Here is a 17,713-nt window from a genome sequence, read left to right on the forward strand (position 1 = left end):
ATCAATATTGATAATTTATTCAGTTGGCATAATTGGTTTAGCCATATCAATTTAAGTATGATGTGCAAAAATAAAAGGGAATTCACATGGGTAAATATTAAAGAACTAGAAAGTTCTTTACGAATTCTCTTATATTGCTTGTTCTAAAAGATAAATTGACCAACTAAAATTGGGATTGAATCCCATGAATGCTAAAAATTTCGAAGGTGAATATGGGCTCATTCATCCGCCATGTATATCACATAAGATGCATCTATGAGATGGTTACATGTGCGATTATTATTAACCCGCAACATGGTGTTTGCGAGGTAACTTGCTCAATAATTTGATTTAGAGCATAATTTTCAGATTTTTTATTCAAGATAGTTATCTTGATAAATTGGTTTACATCATAGTTGGTTTAGCAAAATAATTTATTGAGTGCCTCCACTTAATAGCTAAACTATTGCTTATGAGAACAAAGTTATCTATATCAATTTGATATAGGTTATATACGAAAGTATATTACATTCTCCCCTCACAAGTGGTTCAGTGTCAGGAACCAAATAATTTCATCTTATTATTATTGATGCGCGATATATATTTTGATTAACACCATAACGCACAAAGGTGGATTCTCAAAGTTGAGGTAACAAGTTAGTTTTTCTAACATGAGGGGGAGACATGATAAACAGCTGAGAAAAAGTTACGTGGAATGAAATATCATTTGTACATCTAGATCCTCGAATAAGATAATATGAACTTGAAGTTCATAAAAGGATAATTCATTTGCAATATATTGCAAAGCATGCCAGACGTATTTACTGATCCAAAGAAAGTAACTATATTCTCATTGCAAATGCTCCTATTAAGTCCTAGAAGGACAAAGTCTATGGTACGCTTAAAATGTATAGACTAATCGGTTTCAAATCAACTTCTTGATAAAGAAGATGAGCAAATGATCAAAATGATCATAATAAGGAGGCAAGTGGTCTAGAAGATCATATGACATAACACTTCATAAAATCTCCGGAGAGGTTTAGGTACCTGAAATGAATGAAGAGATCTCTATGTTATGTCTTTATTAAAAATGTTGAAATCGATATAAAATGTTCGTCGACGACATCTATGGTACCGCTAAATATATATATGAGGATATTAAGTCTGAAGAAACAATTCGAATAGAATTGGTTTGATATGAAAGACATGTAGTTTTGAACATGTAGTTCAAACACTTGAAAGTATAAAATCAATGGTATGTGCAATCAGTTTTCGATATCTTATATGCCCAGCATGACATGAAAACTTGATATGCATCTAAAGTCTATTATATGGCTTATATGACTTAAAAATCCTTGAAGGATTTAAATTGCTTAAAGCATATAGAATTCATGGTCATGAAGTACTATATCCTAAATGCAATTTTTGCACATATGTATCTTGCTATAACTATAAGCATGATAATATGATAGCAAGTGTTTTCATCCCTATGTGAAGATATTGAAATGATGATTCCAACAAGATCATATGAAGACAATACATCTATCAGGGATGATGATTTCAAGGTGAAACAACAAGATCAAATATCTACCAACGATCTTTTGAAGATGGTGCACAAGATTGGAATGCAAATGATTAAGGATGTGAATTGATGCTCTCATCAGGGAGAATTAATACTTAAGAGAGATTTTCTTAATATATTGTTTTATAACACATAGTTGATAGAACAGAACAGCTTATTATCTGCTAGTGCACGGAGGAATGAGAAAACATCAACCAATCGTAATAAAAACAAAAAGAAACGCCGCTGCCGGGGATCGAACCCGGGTCACCCGCGTGACAGGCGGGAATACTCACCACTATACTACAACGACTTGCTGTTGACGTCGGCTAGTGATTTAAGTTTTTACTTTATGTTTTTCTAAAACTGGGGAACTCAGTTCGAACATAACATCACGCTTGAACAGCTTAACGATGATAGTGATTTAAGTTTTTAATATACTTTTTACAATGATATGAGATGGAATACTGAATATTTGTGTGTTTTATTATTTTTAATTGTGAGAAAAGTATTTTCGACCAAAACTTCAAAAGAATGACTTCCTTTACTTAGAGACACAAGTCATAATCTTTTATAAAAATTTCAACATTCTTATCAATCATTTTGTTTGATTATTAGTGGCACCCTTTAATAGTAAAAAATATCATCAAAATACTATCTTTGTATCCTATACTACTCCTTGTACGAGTACCATATATTAACTCTTTTTTTATTTAACAAAACACTAGAAAATAGTTCTAAAGATGATTTTCCAAAAATTTTATATGCAAAATGTTTTCCTTCATATGTATCTTTAAGCATAAAATTACCTCCCTTTTGAGATAAAACATAAAAAATCTTTATCCTTACGTGTTATAAATAGAAATTTTTACACCCTATTGAAAAAGCTTAATACCCTATTTATTTTAAACAAATACTATTTTAAAAAATTATATTATATAGCTACCTTTTACCCTTTATAGCAAAATATCTAATTATGGTAACATCCTACCCTTAAGCCACCATATACGCTAATTATTATTTTTCTCTCTCCTTTTTCAGATTTTCTCTCACATAATCACGTTAAAATTCACAAACCATGTTCCCTCTCTCTTTCTCTCTCTTTTGATACACTTTACTCTCTTCTCCCACAAAACCACGATTCAGACTTCTTCTCCCACCCACATTGCCTAGGTCTCCCCCATTCTCACTCCCCAGTTAATTTCTCTCTAAAATCTCGATTTTATTTTCTGATACAAGTTCTTGTGGTAAGTATTTAGCTTCTTAGATTTTGATACAAGTATTTAGCTTCTTAGATTTGGATACAGATTTTTGTTTGCTTTTGAAACAATAATCATTGTTATTGTTTACTCAACAGAAAGCGATCGTTTTTCTCTCCAATGTCGGATTCAACGTCACACAAGATGGTAACCAGAGGTATACCCACCAAACTACTCAATTTCGATGGGCCCTCTTTCTCTTTGCAAATCACTCAAGCGGAGTCGGAATTTGCAGGTGTATCAGCACCTACAGCTTCAGAGAGAAGAACTAAATTACACAATGACAAATCGAAAGAAGTCCAAGTTGTATTCATATATATTCAACATATTGTATTAATATGTATTCAGGAGTATTTGAATACATGTATTTAATATTAAGAGATCATATACCATCCCTGATACAAAAGTCGTTTTGTATTTAGTTGTATTTATATGTATTCAGAAAAAATAATCAGTTCTGATGAATGAAATATTGCATCTTTTTACAACACAATCATATCGTATGTATATAGCAGATTGTATTCATCTGTATTCAGATGTATACCAATACATATATTTAATATTCAGAGATCATATACCAACTATGTATTCAGATTTTATTCAGATCTGTATTCAGAGATCATGAATTAATATAATAGTCGTATTGTAATTATGTATTCAGATTTAATACACCAACTAAATATATACAGAATATATTCGCGAAAAAAGCCAATATGTATCATTGGTTGACCGATTTCTGTATATGAATGTATCAATTCTCTGTTTTTATTTGTTGAACACAGAAGCACACACGGAAAAAAAAAGAGAAAAGGGAAGAAACAGACTATCGGCGAATGCTATGTTTTGATGTATATAACGTTTTAGGAAAAAATTCAGATTATTCGCGTAAAAAAACAATTATGGGTGATGTAATTGGGTTAGTTGAGTTATATTAGGAGTCTATTATGTTAATTTATACACTTTCCGTTAAAAAAAATCTGAATAGACCTGGAATTGTGCAATTTACGTTACGACATACAGTCGAATACAGTCACATACACCCACATACATTCGTCTATCCAGCTGTAGCCCCATGTTTCGCGCCAACTTTTGCTACTGTATCCCATGAATACAGTAGCTTAAATACATCAAATACATCTTATAACAACAGAAAACGTATCTATAATCCGTAATATAGCAAATGGTATTTATAGATAGCTAATTACCGCTAAAAGATAGTGCTTTATGAAAATTTCTCTTATAAATATCAAAAGAGATTTTTTCCTTCCTATACTATATATGAAACTTTATTACCAAAAATGTGCACAGTTTCTAATTTACCCGCCCTGTCCACATTTTTCCTACAATAATTACACCATTCATTAAATACTAATTATTAGTAGCTGAATCTTCTTAATTAGGCGTGCTAAAATTCAGGAACAAAATCTTCTAATTGATTTAGCCACAAATCAAATCTGTTCAAAAGCTCAATTCGTCGAAATCAAATCTGTTCAAAAGCTCAGATCTCTTCTTCGATATTTTCGCTTAAGACACAAATCAAAAGCTCAGTTCGTCGAAATCAGAAGCTCAATTTCAAATTGTAGAAATCAATTCTGCAAAAGCTCTGTTCGTCGACATTCTCTCTACATCTCTCTCTATTTCTCAATCGCAAATTTCAGTAATACAAAGCAAATGAAAAGAGAGCAGCAGTTCCACCATTAACAGCCATTAAAAAGCTTGAAAGCTTTGAATTCAAATTTGGATTTTTTCAAAAATCATTATTTGTTTGGATTGGGTGTTGTTGAAAATAATCGGGAATATGGTTTGGAGTTTATATCTCAATTTTGAGGGGTTTTGGTGAAGATTAGACTTGGTTTTGACTGAATTTCAGATTGAAACTCGAAGAAGAAGAAGACATATTGCAGAAATTGTAGATTATTTGTATTCTGATTGTAGATGCTTTATTTTCTGTTTTCACAAATAAAAAACGGCTAAAACTTCTACAAATCTTCTGAAAAAGCGCAATTATGTCAAAAATCCCAATTATACTACAATTGAATGGGAATTGGGATATAAAAATTCAATGTACCCAGTTTGTAGATATTTTGTAGATAAATTGTAGATTATTTGTATTCTAATTGTAGATGCTTTGTTTTCTGTTTTCACAAATCAAAAACGACTAAAACTTCTACAAATCTTCTGCAGAAAACGCAATTATGTCGAAAATTTCAATTAAACTATAATTGAATGGGAATTGGGACATAAAAATTCAATGTATCCAGTTTGTAGATTATTTGTATTCTGATTGTAGATGCTTTGTTTTCTGTCTTCACAAATAAAAAACGACTAAAACTTCTACACTAATTACTTGGCGCTTCTTTCCGATTGCTTAGACTTTGTTGACTTTATGAGTATGGATGCATCACAACCCTGAAGTTCAGTTTTACGTTACGTAAACGAGCACAATTAGAAGCAATTTTTTGAATTTATAAGTATCTTGAATACAAAATAGAAAATATATTCTAATAATTAAAATTATGAGCAATAGGAAACGGTGTTGACAAGATATATTTTCCATTTCCAGGTGATAGTGCTTTTAACGATAAAACGAATATACGAGATATAGCTTTCTGCGCATTAACTCTGGAATAATGCTTGCATAGAACCAGGTAGAGGTACTGTTTTGTACGGGGTGTTATTCGTCACTGTTTCTCAATTATATATTTTTCATTTTGTAAGTAAATACATTTTTTTCTACACTATATGTAAATAGACACATAGACATTGTATAAAAATAATACAAAGTAAATTGATAAATCATGTAACTAATTTTAGTTGCATGATTCTTTTTATGTTTAATAACAATACATAAACGTGGGTGAGGGTGAGGGTTTGGGAGAGAGAAACGTGGAGGGGTGGGATATACGGTACCTTGAATTAAGAAGGGATATATGCTGCATTAATTGTACCCTTAAAATACACTATGGTATAGAATTGGTAATTTGATATACTAAGTGTAATTAAGTCAAACCTTAAACATTGAGGGTAATAAGGTTTCCTATATGGCATAGGGATGTAAAAATTCCATATCAAAACAGAGGTTTATCATTGCACGGCCCATTTTGAATGATGAGTATTTCGATCTTAAAACTTTATTAGACAATTTCCTAGCATATTTTGTGAATTACTACTATTAGAAAATTATTTGCTCATTCAAATTTCAGAATTAGCTTAGAGCAAAGAAATGCATTTGCGCTTTGAACACTTTGGGTGAGAAAATGATCTCATTCCAATTCCTGTCACACACAAGAGCCAGGATGCTTTTAGTATAAGAAAGTATTATATAAAGAAAATTAGTAAAATTTCATTTGATAGAAGCAAATATTATAATATACTGCTCCCTCCGTTTTAATTTAGATGAAATAGTTTGATTCTGCACAGAGTTTAAGAAAAAAGAAAAAGGCTTTTTAAACTTATGGTCTTAAAAACTTTGGCAGATCATGACATTTGTGTAGTTATAAAAGTTTCTCATTAAGAGTAAAATGAAGAGCTTAAATTTAAATTATTTCTAAATTTAGAAATATATCATTTCTTTTGTAATAGACTAAAAAAGTAAGTACCTCATATAATTTGAAACGGAGGGAGTCGTAAAAAGTGTCTGCAGTAAAATTCTTTTGTAAGTGCGACGGAACATTAATCAAGCAAAGAGCAGATTAAGGTATCATAAACGTGGGCATTTGGTCTAGTGGTATGATTCTCGCTTAGGGTGCGAGAGGTCCCGAGTTCAATTCTCGGAATGCCCCTTCTAATTAGTTGTTTTTGCTACAAAGCAAACTTTTATTTGAATCTTGCATTTGAACCAGCGTATTTTTCTGTAACAAATGCTGGTACAAAAGTAATCTTTAATAGCATTACTGGGACAAATATACATTTAGGTAGCACTGACTGATAAATATACATGGTAATGATATAGCTTTTTACATTCAAATTTCTTCATTACCATCAGATTAGGCCTGTAAGAAAATGATAAAACTGCACAACAGAGAAATGTTGCAAGAAATAGAGAAGATCAGCTTATACCATCAAAGACATATACAACCTATATCACACAACTCCTTTATCATCAGTACTAAAGAGCAATTTTTAGTGTTGATTTATTACTGTTCTCCAGGTGAGTCATTTGTCAATGGGCTGACAATTTCTCTTGAACATTCAGAGGAGCCTACTGATGCTGTCGCTGAAACTTCTTGAGCTGTGCTCGAATATGAATCTGATCTCTTAAGTTCATTGCTGTAGTCCTTCCCTTTAGAATCACTAACATTCCAATAGTCAGTCAACATCTTTTTCACACCAAAACCAAACTGAGAAAACTGTGATCTGTCTCCCTTTACTGGACTAATATGCTGAGAAGGCGAGAAGATTGGTGTGGTGAAAGGAGCTTTGATCTGACTACCTGAGACGTGTCGCGAGAGTGGAGTTCCAATACTTTTATGAGCAATGATGCCTACTTTAGAGATTGGAACAAAATGATCTGAGTGCTTTGTCAAATCATCCACGTAAATAAGGTCATCGATACGAGCCACAATATTGAAAGCCAAGCTCTCAAGCACTCTTGAGTAGCTCTCCAATATTGATTTCCCAACATCCTAAGAACATCATTGAACAACAAATATCAAACATGGAGTAGCTAAACAAGACAATAATAGTAGTGCTGATGAAAAATGAAAAATAAAGGGTGAGTTGATTTCAAGTGAAACCTTGTTATATTGGATCTTGCTCATGTCTAAGGTGGTCTGAGGAAGACCAGGAAACCGTTGTTTTAAGCAAAGCAAAAGGCTTTCAGCTCTATCGGATAGCAGCTCCCTCTTATCAACATCACTCACTAAATCTTTAACCATATCCCACGAGGACTTTGAATTGGATCGGAGCATACTATTTGAGGATTTTGGGTGAGTTCTTCTGCGCCACACGTAAATTGAGGCCTCCACTCGGTTTGCTATTTCCAATGCTTGATGCTCAGAAGATAAATCAAGGCAGTCAAGCAAACATTCAGGTGAAAACTGATCTGAGGTGATATATCGATGAATAAGATCACCTAAGCTAGCTTTTCCATTCTGTAGGTGGATAAAACACAACGCAAAATCAGCACCAATCTTGTAGTTCTCATTACATATATGTAAGAGTCAATATCTGCAAGGAAACCTGTACCTTAGGAAGATTTTCAAGATATGATTCAGGAACCTCCATTTCAGCTAAGGTGTTGCTGTTAATAGCCATTGCAGCTTTCAAGATTTGGTTTGTGCAGTCGCGTTTGTGCTGCAACTGCTTTTTTGCATTTTCGCTGAGACCATCGATGGGGACTCTAGGAACAGGAAGCCACCATTTCTCCTCTTGACGAGGGAGAGGATTTCGAAAAGAGGACGATCCATCAGCGTCTTCCCCTAAGATCCCCTGGTCAACATACCAGAACTCATTGTTTCTGAAACTGTCTAAAATCTCCTGTGAAAGATGCAAGAGAGTTTAGAATACATCATTCAACATCAAAAGGCTGAAATCTCAAGGAAAAGGAAAGTGTGTATCTTACAAGTAACATATTGTCTAGTTTTCGGAGTGCTGGAAGGTTGACATAAAGGTCCAACCGCGGCCTAGAAGTCATTACCTAGAACAAAACATGAAGAGCAAATGAACACAAATGTAACATTAACAGTTTGTCACTCCTACCTAAATATACATAGCCATTCTCAAGCAACAAGTCAAGTTTAAGTCCAAGTTCCAAATATTTGGTAACCATGTAAGACAGAGTAAAACTTGCAATTTACAAATAAACATATTTACCTCAAGCTTAGTGCCATCTGGAAATGTTTGCCAAGAGGGTGTCAATTCTACAATGTAATTACTAACACATAGAAGCCATTCCATTTCTCTTCTCCACATTAACCTCTTCTCTGTTGGTAAAGGTTCTAATCTCCAAATTTGCCCAAAAAGTGTAGCTAAGGGCAAAAAAAGAAAATTTGGAAACACAACTTTTCAATTAGTAAAACAGAAACACCAAAACAAACCAACCCATATTAATTGAAACTAAAATAACAAGGAAACATACCACATAGATTAGTTATAGCATTTGAAATTACAAGTGCTGTGCAAACCCCATTTCCACAACCAGACATGTCTTCACCCAACAGCAGCTTTGAAAATCTTTCCTTCATCATCTCAACTTCTACACAAACCCCAAAAAAATTCAACCAAAAATCCAATTTCCCTTGAATTTAAGAGATTTTGTCCATAGATTTTATTTCAAAAAAGAAAATCCAAATAATATTTGGAGATTATTTTGAACTTGAAATATAGAATTTGAACTTTGAAAAACAGGTTATAGGAGTTCAAGTTTTCATTCCCAAAACTTAGCTCCGCTTTGGCCATAGATTTTGGCTTTTTTGTTTTTCAAAAAAAAAATTGAAAACATTGTTTGTCGTAGAATATGATTAACTTTTGAAAAACTAAACCGGTTTTTGGTGAAAACTTTTCTTTCATTCACAAAACTATCAACTTTGTTTTAAATAAAATGCATGTCCAAATACAACTTCTAACTTCCAAACAAAAAAAAGAAAAATTCAACACAATTTCGAAATTTCTTTTTTCAAATTTCAACGAAATCTATGTCCAAACGCTAGCTTCAATTGCGTTTTCGTGTCTAAACAGCAACTTAAACTTCAAATACTACTTTTTTCCGGATATCAACCGATTCATATCCAAACGCCTAAGAATATGTAGAGTAACATACCTGATAAACAAGACCTTTGTTTTGCTAACTTCCTATTATCCACTTGTGGTTTCTCTACTTCTTCAGACTCATCAGAATTGGAACAATGCTGCTCCTCATTCTTCTTAATATGCCAAACAATTGAAGGTGGTGAACATGAATCCTCAGAGCTACTATGTTCACCATTCACAGTTCCCTCAGAACTTAAACTGCTCTCTCCTCCTTCCTCTTCGTTCACCTCAAAACCATCAACATTCAATTCAATTCCATCAATCTTGTCACTCAAAACCTCCATTTTATCATCAAGAAAAAAACCAGGAGAAGCACAATAAACTGAGTTGTTTGTCACTACTACAACCTCATCAAATTCAAATCTTTTACTGCCAAAAACTTTTGACACTTTTGCTTTTTGATACAGATTCTTGAAAGATTTACAAACTTGGAATTTGAATGCTGAAAAAGGGCCAGGGTTATAGTTCTTGGAGTTTGTACAAGTGTTTATAGGAATAAAATGCTTGAGCCGTGGCTGAAATTGCAGAGAAACCTCTTTTTCCATAAGGTTTTAACTTGAAACATGTCTGCTAACTGGAGAAGTTGTATAATTGAAAAAGAACACAAAAACAAAAAAAGAGAAACTTCGTTTAAGATAAAAGAAGCAATGATAATAATATGTGTAATGAAGAGAAAACAGTTTATAGAGAGTATGTACTTAAATGAGGAGCCTATACAATTACTATATGTCACAGTCACTCGTGTTGTTTTGTTGGGGTTTGCTTAAACAAGAGCTCTTAAATAATTATTGCTTATAACTACATTTTTGTAATAGTATAAGACTTCAATATTCAAGCTCCTTTCTGAGACTTTATTAAAGTTATTGTTGGTGTATATTACTTGGTTGTGGGAGTCGTGTAATTGACGGATCAACCCATAAAGTCTTTTACGTATGTCTTTTATTTTTATTTTTGTGCTAAGATATGATATAATATATGACGTTAATTAGAAAATATTTTTTCATAACGATATTTTTACCGAACTATATTACTAATTCTTTATGATTAAGCGAAGTCAAAGCAAAATTGCATATACATTCACCATTATTAAGTGATAAAATTATTATAAGTAAATAAGACAAGTCATTTATAGTTGTATAAATTAAATCAGTTTCTTCACTTTGATGTAAATACCAAATGTGTTTAAATTTTTCCTATTTTTCGAATTCCAGTTAGAGAAAAATAATATAATGGCGAAATTATTGAAAGAAAAACCAAAAAAAAAAAAAAAAAAACCCCGATAATCTCACTCCCCTCGATTGTTGTCGACCCAACAAGCTAATTAACAAGATTAAAGTTGATTTTTGTCATTATTATCTTGTTTGGTTAATAAGTTTTAAAGCTTGATCTAAACTTAGCTTACACTGAATGTCAATCCATGGAGGAAAACCATATATACAAATATTAAACCGAAAAAAAAGTATCTACTAATAATATTCTTTTTCTTTTCCCTTTAGTTTTTTTCCCTTTATTATAATTCTCTAAAGTCGTCTTCGGCATTATAACAAAGGGAAACTACGTATAGCACAGGTCACAGTGACAGATTATAATTTAGAATTCATGTACCTCTATTTTGTTTGTTTCAGCAATAACTTTGAACTTGAAAGCGCTTTTACCATATTGCAATACAATAATAACAATTAAAAGATCTAGAATTTGAAGTTATGGCTTGTTACAACGATCTCAAGTTAATATATTGTAAATATTTAGTGAATATTTAATATATATTTATATAAAATATAAGCAAAAGCTAATGAGTTCACGTGAATCCCTAACTTACTTGGTAGATCCGCCACTGATTTAGAGCTATATTGAAGTTTCAACGGGTAATAAACTAATCCATGGACAGTTAGAGCACAAAGACGATTCCAAAATTTTAAGTTAATATATAGGTACAAAATTCAAAATATTTACCATTCACTTACAGTAGTATTTAATATTATGCAAATGTTTTAATGATCAATCGAGATAGTAAATACGTTCACACCTACTGTCAGATTAAATAGCGTACAAATTGATGTTCAAAAGCATATATTTGATAATCTGAACATCACTTTAGACGTTACTCCATCCGGTCCAAAATAAGTGATTTTTTGATTGTTTTCACACATATTAAGAAACTTACCTTTTAACATTAATTAGCAATGAAATTGATTATATTAACCTTTACTATCTCTTCACATAAACACTCATAACACATACTCCAACATTATTTACTCCAAGGGCAATGTAGAAAAAAAATAATTAATTCATTCTTGAAATCTGAAAAAATCACTTATTTTGGCCTACAAAAAAGAAGAGAAAAAATCACTTATTATGGACTGGAGGGAGTATTTAATTTGACAAAGTAATAGGAAATACGTGTTTGTTTAATTTTGTTCTTTCCTATCATTTTTGTCTTTCCTCTTTGCTTCTTTCGCTTTCATAGCAAGTTGACGAGGTTCATGTCCTTTAGCTCAACTAAATCTTTGACCTGCAGAAAATGAAGAGCGCCTGTCAATTGGAACTTTTTTATTCGAATTTTCTTTTAAAAATTTTGTGCAGTGCATTTTAAGAGTATTTTTTTTTAATTTCTTATAGAGACTTTAAATGGATTCGTTGCCTAGCTTATTTCGTAGCAATGTTTGACAATAAAACTTAGAAAGAAACAGACTAATTAATTAATTAAGGAAAAAATGGCATGGTATGACAACATATAAAGAAAATTGGCAATATTTTAGCCTTATATTAGGTTTGGCAAAGATAACCACAAAAAATTGGCATCAAATAGCCAAATCCTAAATAACCCTAGTGTTACACCCCATATTTTCGTACGTGAAAGGTGAAAGTATGCCATAAGTGAATTGATGGAAGCTCGGAAATGAGATGTTACATCCCGCATTTTTGTATGTTAAAGTTTCATCGTAAATCGACGTAAGTTCGGGAATGAGATTATTGTGAGATTATAAGCATTATGTTATTTCAAACAAGTGATGAGTAAATTCGTAAAGGTGAGAGGGTAAGCGGATCGAAGAAAATGAGTTTCGTCGAAGTTGTCATTTTGAGATAAAATACGGTCCAGGCTATAATACCTGGTATTTATGGACTAGTGCGATACAAGGTACCACATGACCATAATAGTAAGGTGTACAAAGTGTATAAAAAGTGATATAGTATTTTAAGTAATTTGAGATAATTCTTAATTATATGAATAATTGGTTAATTATTGGATTAATGAGGAATTACCAAGTTAATTAAGGAATTGGTAATTAATTAAATATTTTGGATAAACCTAATGGAGATTAACGTGGTAGCCAAATACCTTACATAAACATGACTTTTGAATTCAAATAAAAAGTGGCAAAACTTGGAGATGTCTTTGGCCAACTAAGCACAAGTGGGGCCCACACCCACTAATACAGAGTTCTTCTCTAAAATCACCAAATAAAGAAGGGTCACACTTACAATGATCATAATTTTCAATAGTAATGTGAATTACTTCATCAAGTTCATACAACACTACAAAAAGTAACTGATGAATGCTCAACAAATTCATATGAAAATGTAGCAACGGGATTTTGCAATTCTAAGGGAGTACGGTGCAATCCTTCTCAAGAATATCGTACGGATTTTTCCCTACTTTGATTCGCCATTACGGGTTGTCGCAATTGACGTGTGTTTGAGGGATTGTCACGAGAATCGGCTCAGGCATGTTAAGGCTAAACCTTTCTTCATTTTGGCATGATCTTGTAATTACATATGTTTGATAACGAGGCATAAAGAGAAGTTCATACTCCCGAATTTATATACATTATCCTACTCTCATAAGTTACAGTATTCACCCTTATCGGGACTTCATATTCAATTGAGTATTGTCTTCTTTCAGTCAAGAGAGCAGAGAGTCTATATATACAGTATTACAGTATTTTCACCACCATCGAGCTATATTCGGTGGACAGGCCCCTCTTGGGCAACCTCTGATCGGATGGTAAGTTATATACCGAGCCTACTGTGGCCGAGCACCTATGAGCGAGCCTAGTTGGCCGAGATACAGAGCCTAGTATGGCCGAGCGCCTATGAACGAGCCTACTATGGCAAATCAGTTATATATACCGAGCCTTATAAGGCCGGATAACTGTTTTACTTACTATATTGAGAGAGTTGAATCAGTATCAGTAGGTGAGCATATCTTCAGATTATCTTTGACTCCCAATTACTTTCAGTTATTGTATTATCAGTTCAGTTTCGGCTTTCAGTATATTGCCTTACATACTCGTTACATTATTTCGTACTGATGTCCCTTTTCTGGGGGCGCTGCATTTCATGCGTGCAAGTTCAGACAGATAGACGGGTAGACCTCCTCATTAGGTGTTGCCTGAGTTCAGCTTGATCGGTAAGCTCCATGCCCTTTGGAGTTGCCGGGTCTAGAGCTTTATGTACATCTTATGTATAAATCTATATATGTTATGAGTAGGTCTGGGCCCTGTTCCGATCATAGTATATCCATCAGTAGAGGCTTGTAGACATATCCTGTTAGTTAGTGCAGTATGTTGGGCTTGTAGGCTTTTTATGTATATTTTGTTGGTTTGCCAGCCGTAATAGTTATGACGACCTTGTCGACGCAGCTTTATATTGATGTTTAGTCAGCATTCGCAATTGTCTTGCGATGTGGACCATGGCCAAAGTATGACTTTATGTTCAGAGTCCCTTAGTCTCAAGTTGGTACACAATGATAGGTGAGGCACCGGGTGCCGGTCTCGCACCCAGGTTCGGAGCGTGACAAAAGTGGTATCAGAGCAGTTTTGTCCTAGGGAGTCTATAAGTCGTGTCTAGTAGAGTCTTGTTTATGGGTGTGTCGTGCACCACACTTATAAGCAGGAGACTATATGGCATTTAGGACTGTCACTCTTTCTTCTTGCTCTAGATCGTGTGGTAGAGCTCACTTATAAGAATTCACATTCCTAAATTCTATTTTATTCGTAATACAACGATACCTACATCCAGAAGGACAGTTGGTAAGGAAAAGAATGCGATTGTGGAAGAATTGAGTTGGAGGAACTCGAATTTGCATCATGCTTATGATGAGTAAATGTAGGTCTCCAGTAGATCATGTGTGTACTAAGACGTGTGAACTTCTGAAGAAGGAGCCCTAAGGCATGAATATCTATCCACCCATATGGTAAAAAGCAACGAGAGATTCAGAAGGTAGATACAAGCTTCAACAAGTAAAAGGAGCAAGATGATAAGGGTGCGAGGTACCCAGTTAATGAAGATTATCGGTATTTACAACTCAGGCAGAAAAATATAAGCATTGTGAGTTACCTTCAACAGTAATAGAGGTATGTATAGTTGGCCAACCCATCTCAGTTACGCCCTATGGGAGCTAACAGGTGTAGTTTAAGAAAAGGACGGGATATCAGGATTCGGCTGCGGTTAGAGTAACCCAAAATGGTGGATGGATTGTTTGTGTTAGTTGACATTTCTGAAGGATATTAAAAGATGCTAATAGATCTCCTCGTGAGACACCCAGATGGTGCACTCTAGAATAGTATAGCTGGATATGAATACTAGAATATTCAAAAAAAACTTTTTTTTTAATAAAGATAGGCACCGAAAGCCTGGAAGGGATAAATATTATCTTAGCGTGGCTCCCGTCCCTAGTAAAGAAAGAATGTTAGGCAACCCGAAGAGCCAGTAGATGGAGCAAGGGGAGCTAAAAGCAAATGAATGTCCTATTGAACTTTTCAAAATAAAGAGATAGACAGAAATGTTAGCAGGAAATGAGAAGAGAGTTAATGAAGCATTATGAGTAAGATGTGATGCATGTATGACAACGGTAGAAAAAGATGACAGTATTATAGAGTATATAGTCAAGTGAAGTAAAAGACGAGATGAGCCAGGTCTTGAGACAACAAAAGAGTATAGGCCATAAAGTCATATCCCCATTTTAAGAAATAAGTTCGTGACTCGAACGTGATTACCAGGAGGAAAAGTTAGACCCCAGAGTAACAGAAATCAGTATGGTCTGGTGAACAAGATAAACTAAGCATGAATTAGGGACTGAGTGATTTGATAATAGTCGGCATCGTGAAAATTTCAGAGATTGCGTTCCGGCGATAATAGAATGGACGACAGAAGAATAACTTTTAAAGGTCATTCAGGAAGACGCTTCCCTAAAGCAAGCAATATAAGCAAAGTTAAACTTAAGGGACTATGCGTGCCAGTTACACTAAGTGTCACCCTCGTGGATAAAGAATTTTGTTATCCTTTGTATAGAAGGATTACCGCAAGGCAGGAAAAAGTCCTCGATGATGTGAAAAGATGCCAAAGAGGAAGAGGTAAAACATCTATAGGTAGATCGTCGTGGCTCTAAATCTTAGTACTCCCCTAAAGAGAGGAATATGGAGTGATGTGGCATTAAGTCAGAATTAAGTGATTCTAGTGACTATGGAATGGTAAAGGAATAATGTGATAAAAATGAGTAAGGAATGATATTGCACTTATTTAAATCCTACGGATATGCTACGACTCCAGAACATTATGCAAACTTGATGTCAAGGAGAGGAAGTAAGGATTCCTGCCCGAGGTATTATTGATAGATAAGGAGCCAGTGCGGGACGTAAGTTAAGACAAAGTAAATGACCTAAAAAGGATTATGCGAAATATGGATGTGAGAATGGGCCAACGAGTAGTTAGTAGTTGATCCAGGAAAAGCCTAGTTATGTCTAGATAAGACGATACAAACAAATCAACAGATCGTGCAAGATAAACATAGTGAACCCCAACATGGGGAATTCAGTCTCACGGATATGACATCGTGATCCTTGAGAAATATTTTAAAGATACCGTATAAGTGTTATGGGAATAAAAGAGAGTCCTACTGGGAAGACAGTCAAAACTTCAGTTCAGAAGCAACCATACGAGCACATGAATGTGGAGGTAAGTAACTAAGGATGATTATAGGTGAGTACGAACATCAAAAAAATTCTGTCGGGTAAACGATATAACAAGCTTGTAACTTTACAAGAGCCAGAAGGACTCCCTAAGTACTACAACAAAAGACTAGCTGAGGAAACAAGGAAGAAAGCTTCAACCTAAGCACAGTGACCTAAAGAGGAAATGGTCTTATAACAACAGTCTCACAACAACATTGTATGCACTCCATAAAAAAATGGCACCTACCGTGGCTAATGAACGGGGAGCAAAATCAGAAGTGATTTTCAAGACATATGAGTTGTACGGAATTCCAATGTGTGTGGGCACTAAGGTAAGCTAAGTATGCACGCAACAAGGGGGCAGAAAGACCAGAAAAAGTAATTGCTTACATTTAAAAAAAACTGATAAGGAATGGAAAGAATTATTCGATTAATGACCCAGAGTACGTTATGAATGCACTTGAGAGTCCGGAATTTTATACATGCAGCATATATGTTGACAATTATACAAACATAGAAGACTCCGGTATAAGTTAAAAGAAAGAATTGAGCCCAGGGCATAGATAAAGGATTGAGTTGTTAGAAGATTGTATCATGAATATTCCATAATGCCCATGAAAGGCTAAAGTAATAACTAATACTAGGAGCCGCAGATCGGAAGATAGCTTAAGCCTACATAAAGGTTGATCAGAAGGAAGAGGAAACTAAAGAATTACATCAACCAAGTAAATCAGGAGTCTGATTATTGGACCCAGAAAATTATGGAAATCGTGATTGAGAACATTGCAGGATCACTCTTAATATCAGAGGTACAAGAGAGAAAGTACAACAACCATATTCTATAACGACCCTAAGATAAAGCCAGTTAGAAAAGTACCAGCCTCATAAGAAGTCAGTACGAAGCTTCCACCGGATTGTGTATGCACCAGAGGTGCAAGTATTATAATAGAGCTTCAAGTTATGGACGTGAATTATACCCATGTGGAAGGGAGGTCATGAAAGAAATAGAATATACGATGCAAGATTTTAAGGTAGTAAGTTAAAGGTGAACAACGTATGAAATACTCAGATGCAGAAGGTTGTGAATAGTCCATACTTCGGATAAAAGGCTAGAAGCGTGGGGATTCAGTATCAAGGAATAATAGCGGCATCGTTAGTAGCATATCTTCCAGCCTATGGTTCCTAGGTACCGAGAGATCTAGCCAAGAGAG

At 34.1% G+C, this 17,713-nt stretch overlaps 1 protein-coding gene and 2 non-coding genes across 3 annotated transcripts; 1 reads left to right on the plus strand and 2 right to left on the minus strand.

The window, feature by feature from the left end:
• Window positions 1–1,781: 1,781 nt before the first annotated feature.
• Window positions 1,782–1,853, minus strand: TRNAD-GUC. Its single transcript has one exon. It is a non-coding gene; the product is annotated as a tRNA-Asp (tRNA).
• Window positions 1,854–6,509: 4,656 nt separating this feature from the next.
• Window positions 6,510–6,581, plus strand: TRNAP-AGG. Its single transcript has one exon. It is a non-coding gene; the product is annotated as a tRNA-Pro (tRNA).
• A 90-nt stretch (window positions 6,582–6,671) lies between these two features.
• Window positions 6,672–10,292, minus strand: LOC109211354 (rop guanine nucleotide exchange factor 7-like). The gene is made up of 7 exons (XM_019374887.1): window positions 9,560–10,292; window positions 8,879–8,995; window positions 8,614–8,768; window positions 8,363–8,437; window positions 7,987–8,277; window positions 7,536–7,892; window positions 6,672–7,424 (listed from the first exon to the last, which is right to left on the minus strand). The coding sequence occupies exons 1-7, from the start codon at window positions 10,092–10,094 to the stop codon at window positions 6,936–6,938; spliced, it is 2,019 nt and encodes a 672-aa protein (XP_019230432.1). The 5' UTR covers window positions 10,095–10,292; the 3' UTR covers window positions 6,672–6,935.
• Window positions 10,293–17,713: the final 7,421 nt, after the last annotated feature.

This window comes from Nicotiana attenuata, unplaced genomic scaffold, assembly GCF_001879085.1.
Source record: "Nicotiana attenuata strain UT unplaced genomic scaffold, NIATTr2, whole genome shotgun sequence".
Classification (NCBI taxonomy): domain Eukaryota; kingdom Viridiplantae; phylum Streptophyta; class Magnoliopsida; order Solanales; family Solanaceae; genus Nicotiana; species Nicotiana attenuata.

What these genes read in the sequence shown, in the direction of transcription:
- LOC109211354 (XM_019374887.1), bottom strand. Translation starts at nt 10,094, where the DNA reads ATGGAAAAAGAGGTTTCTCTGCAATTTCAGCCACGGCTCAAGCATTTT. An exon ending in TGCTATAACTAATCTATGTG is followed by an intron (nt 8,769 to 8,878) that starts GTATGTTTCCTT and finishes TTTTGCCCTTAG; the next exon opens with CTACACTTTTTGGGCAAATT. An exon ending in ATCTTGAAAATCTTCCTAAG is followed by an intron (nt 7,893 to 7,986) that starts GTACAGGTTTCC and finishes ATCCACCTACAG; the next exon opens with AATGGAAAAGCTAGCTTAGG.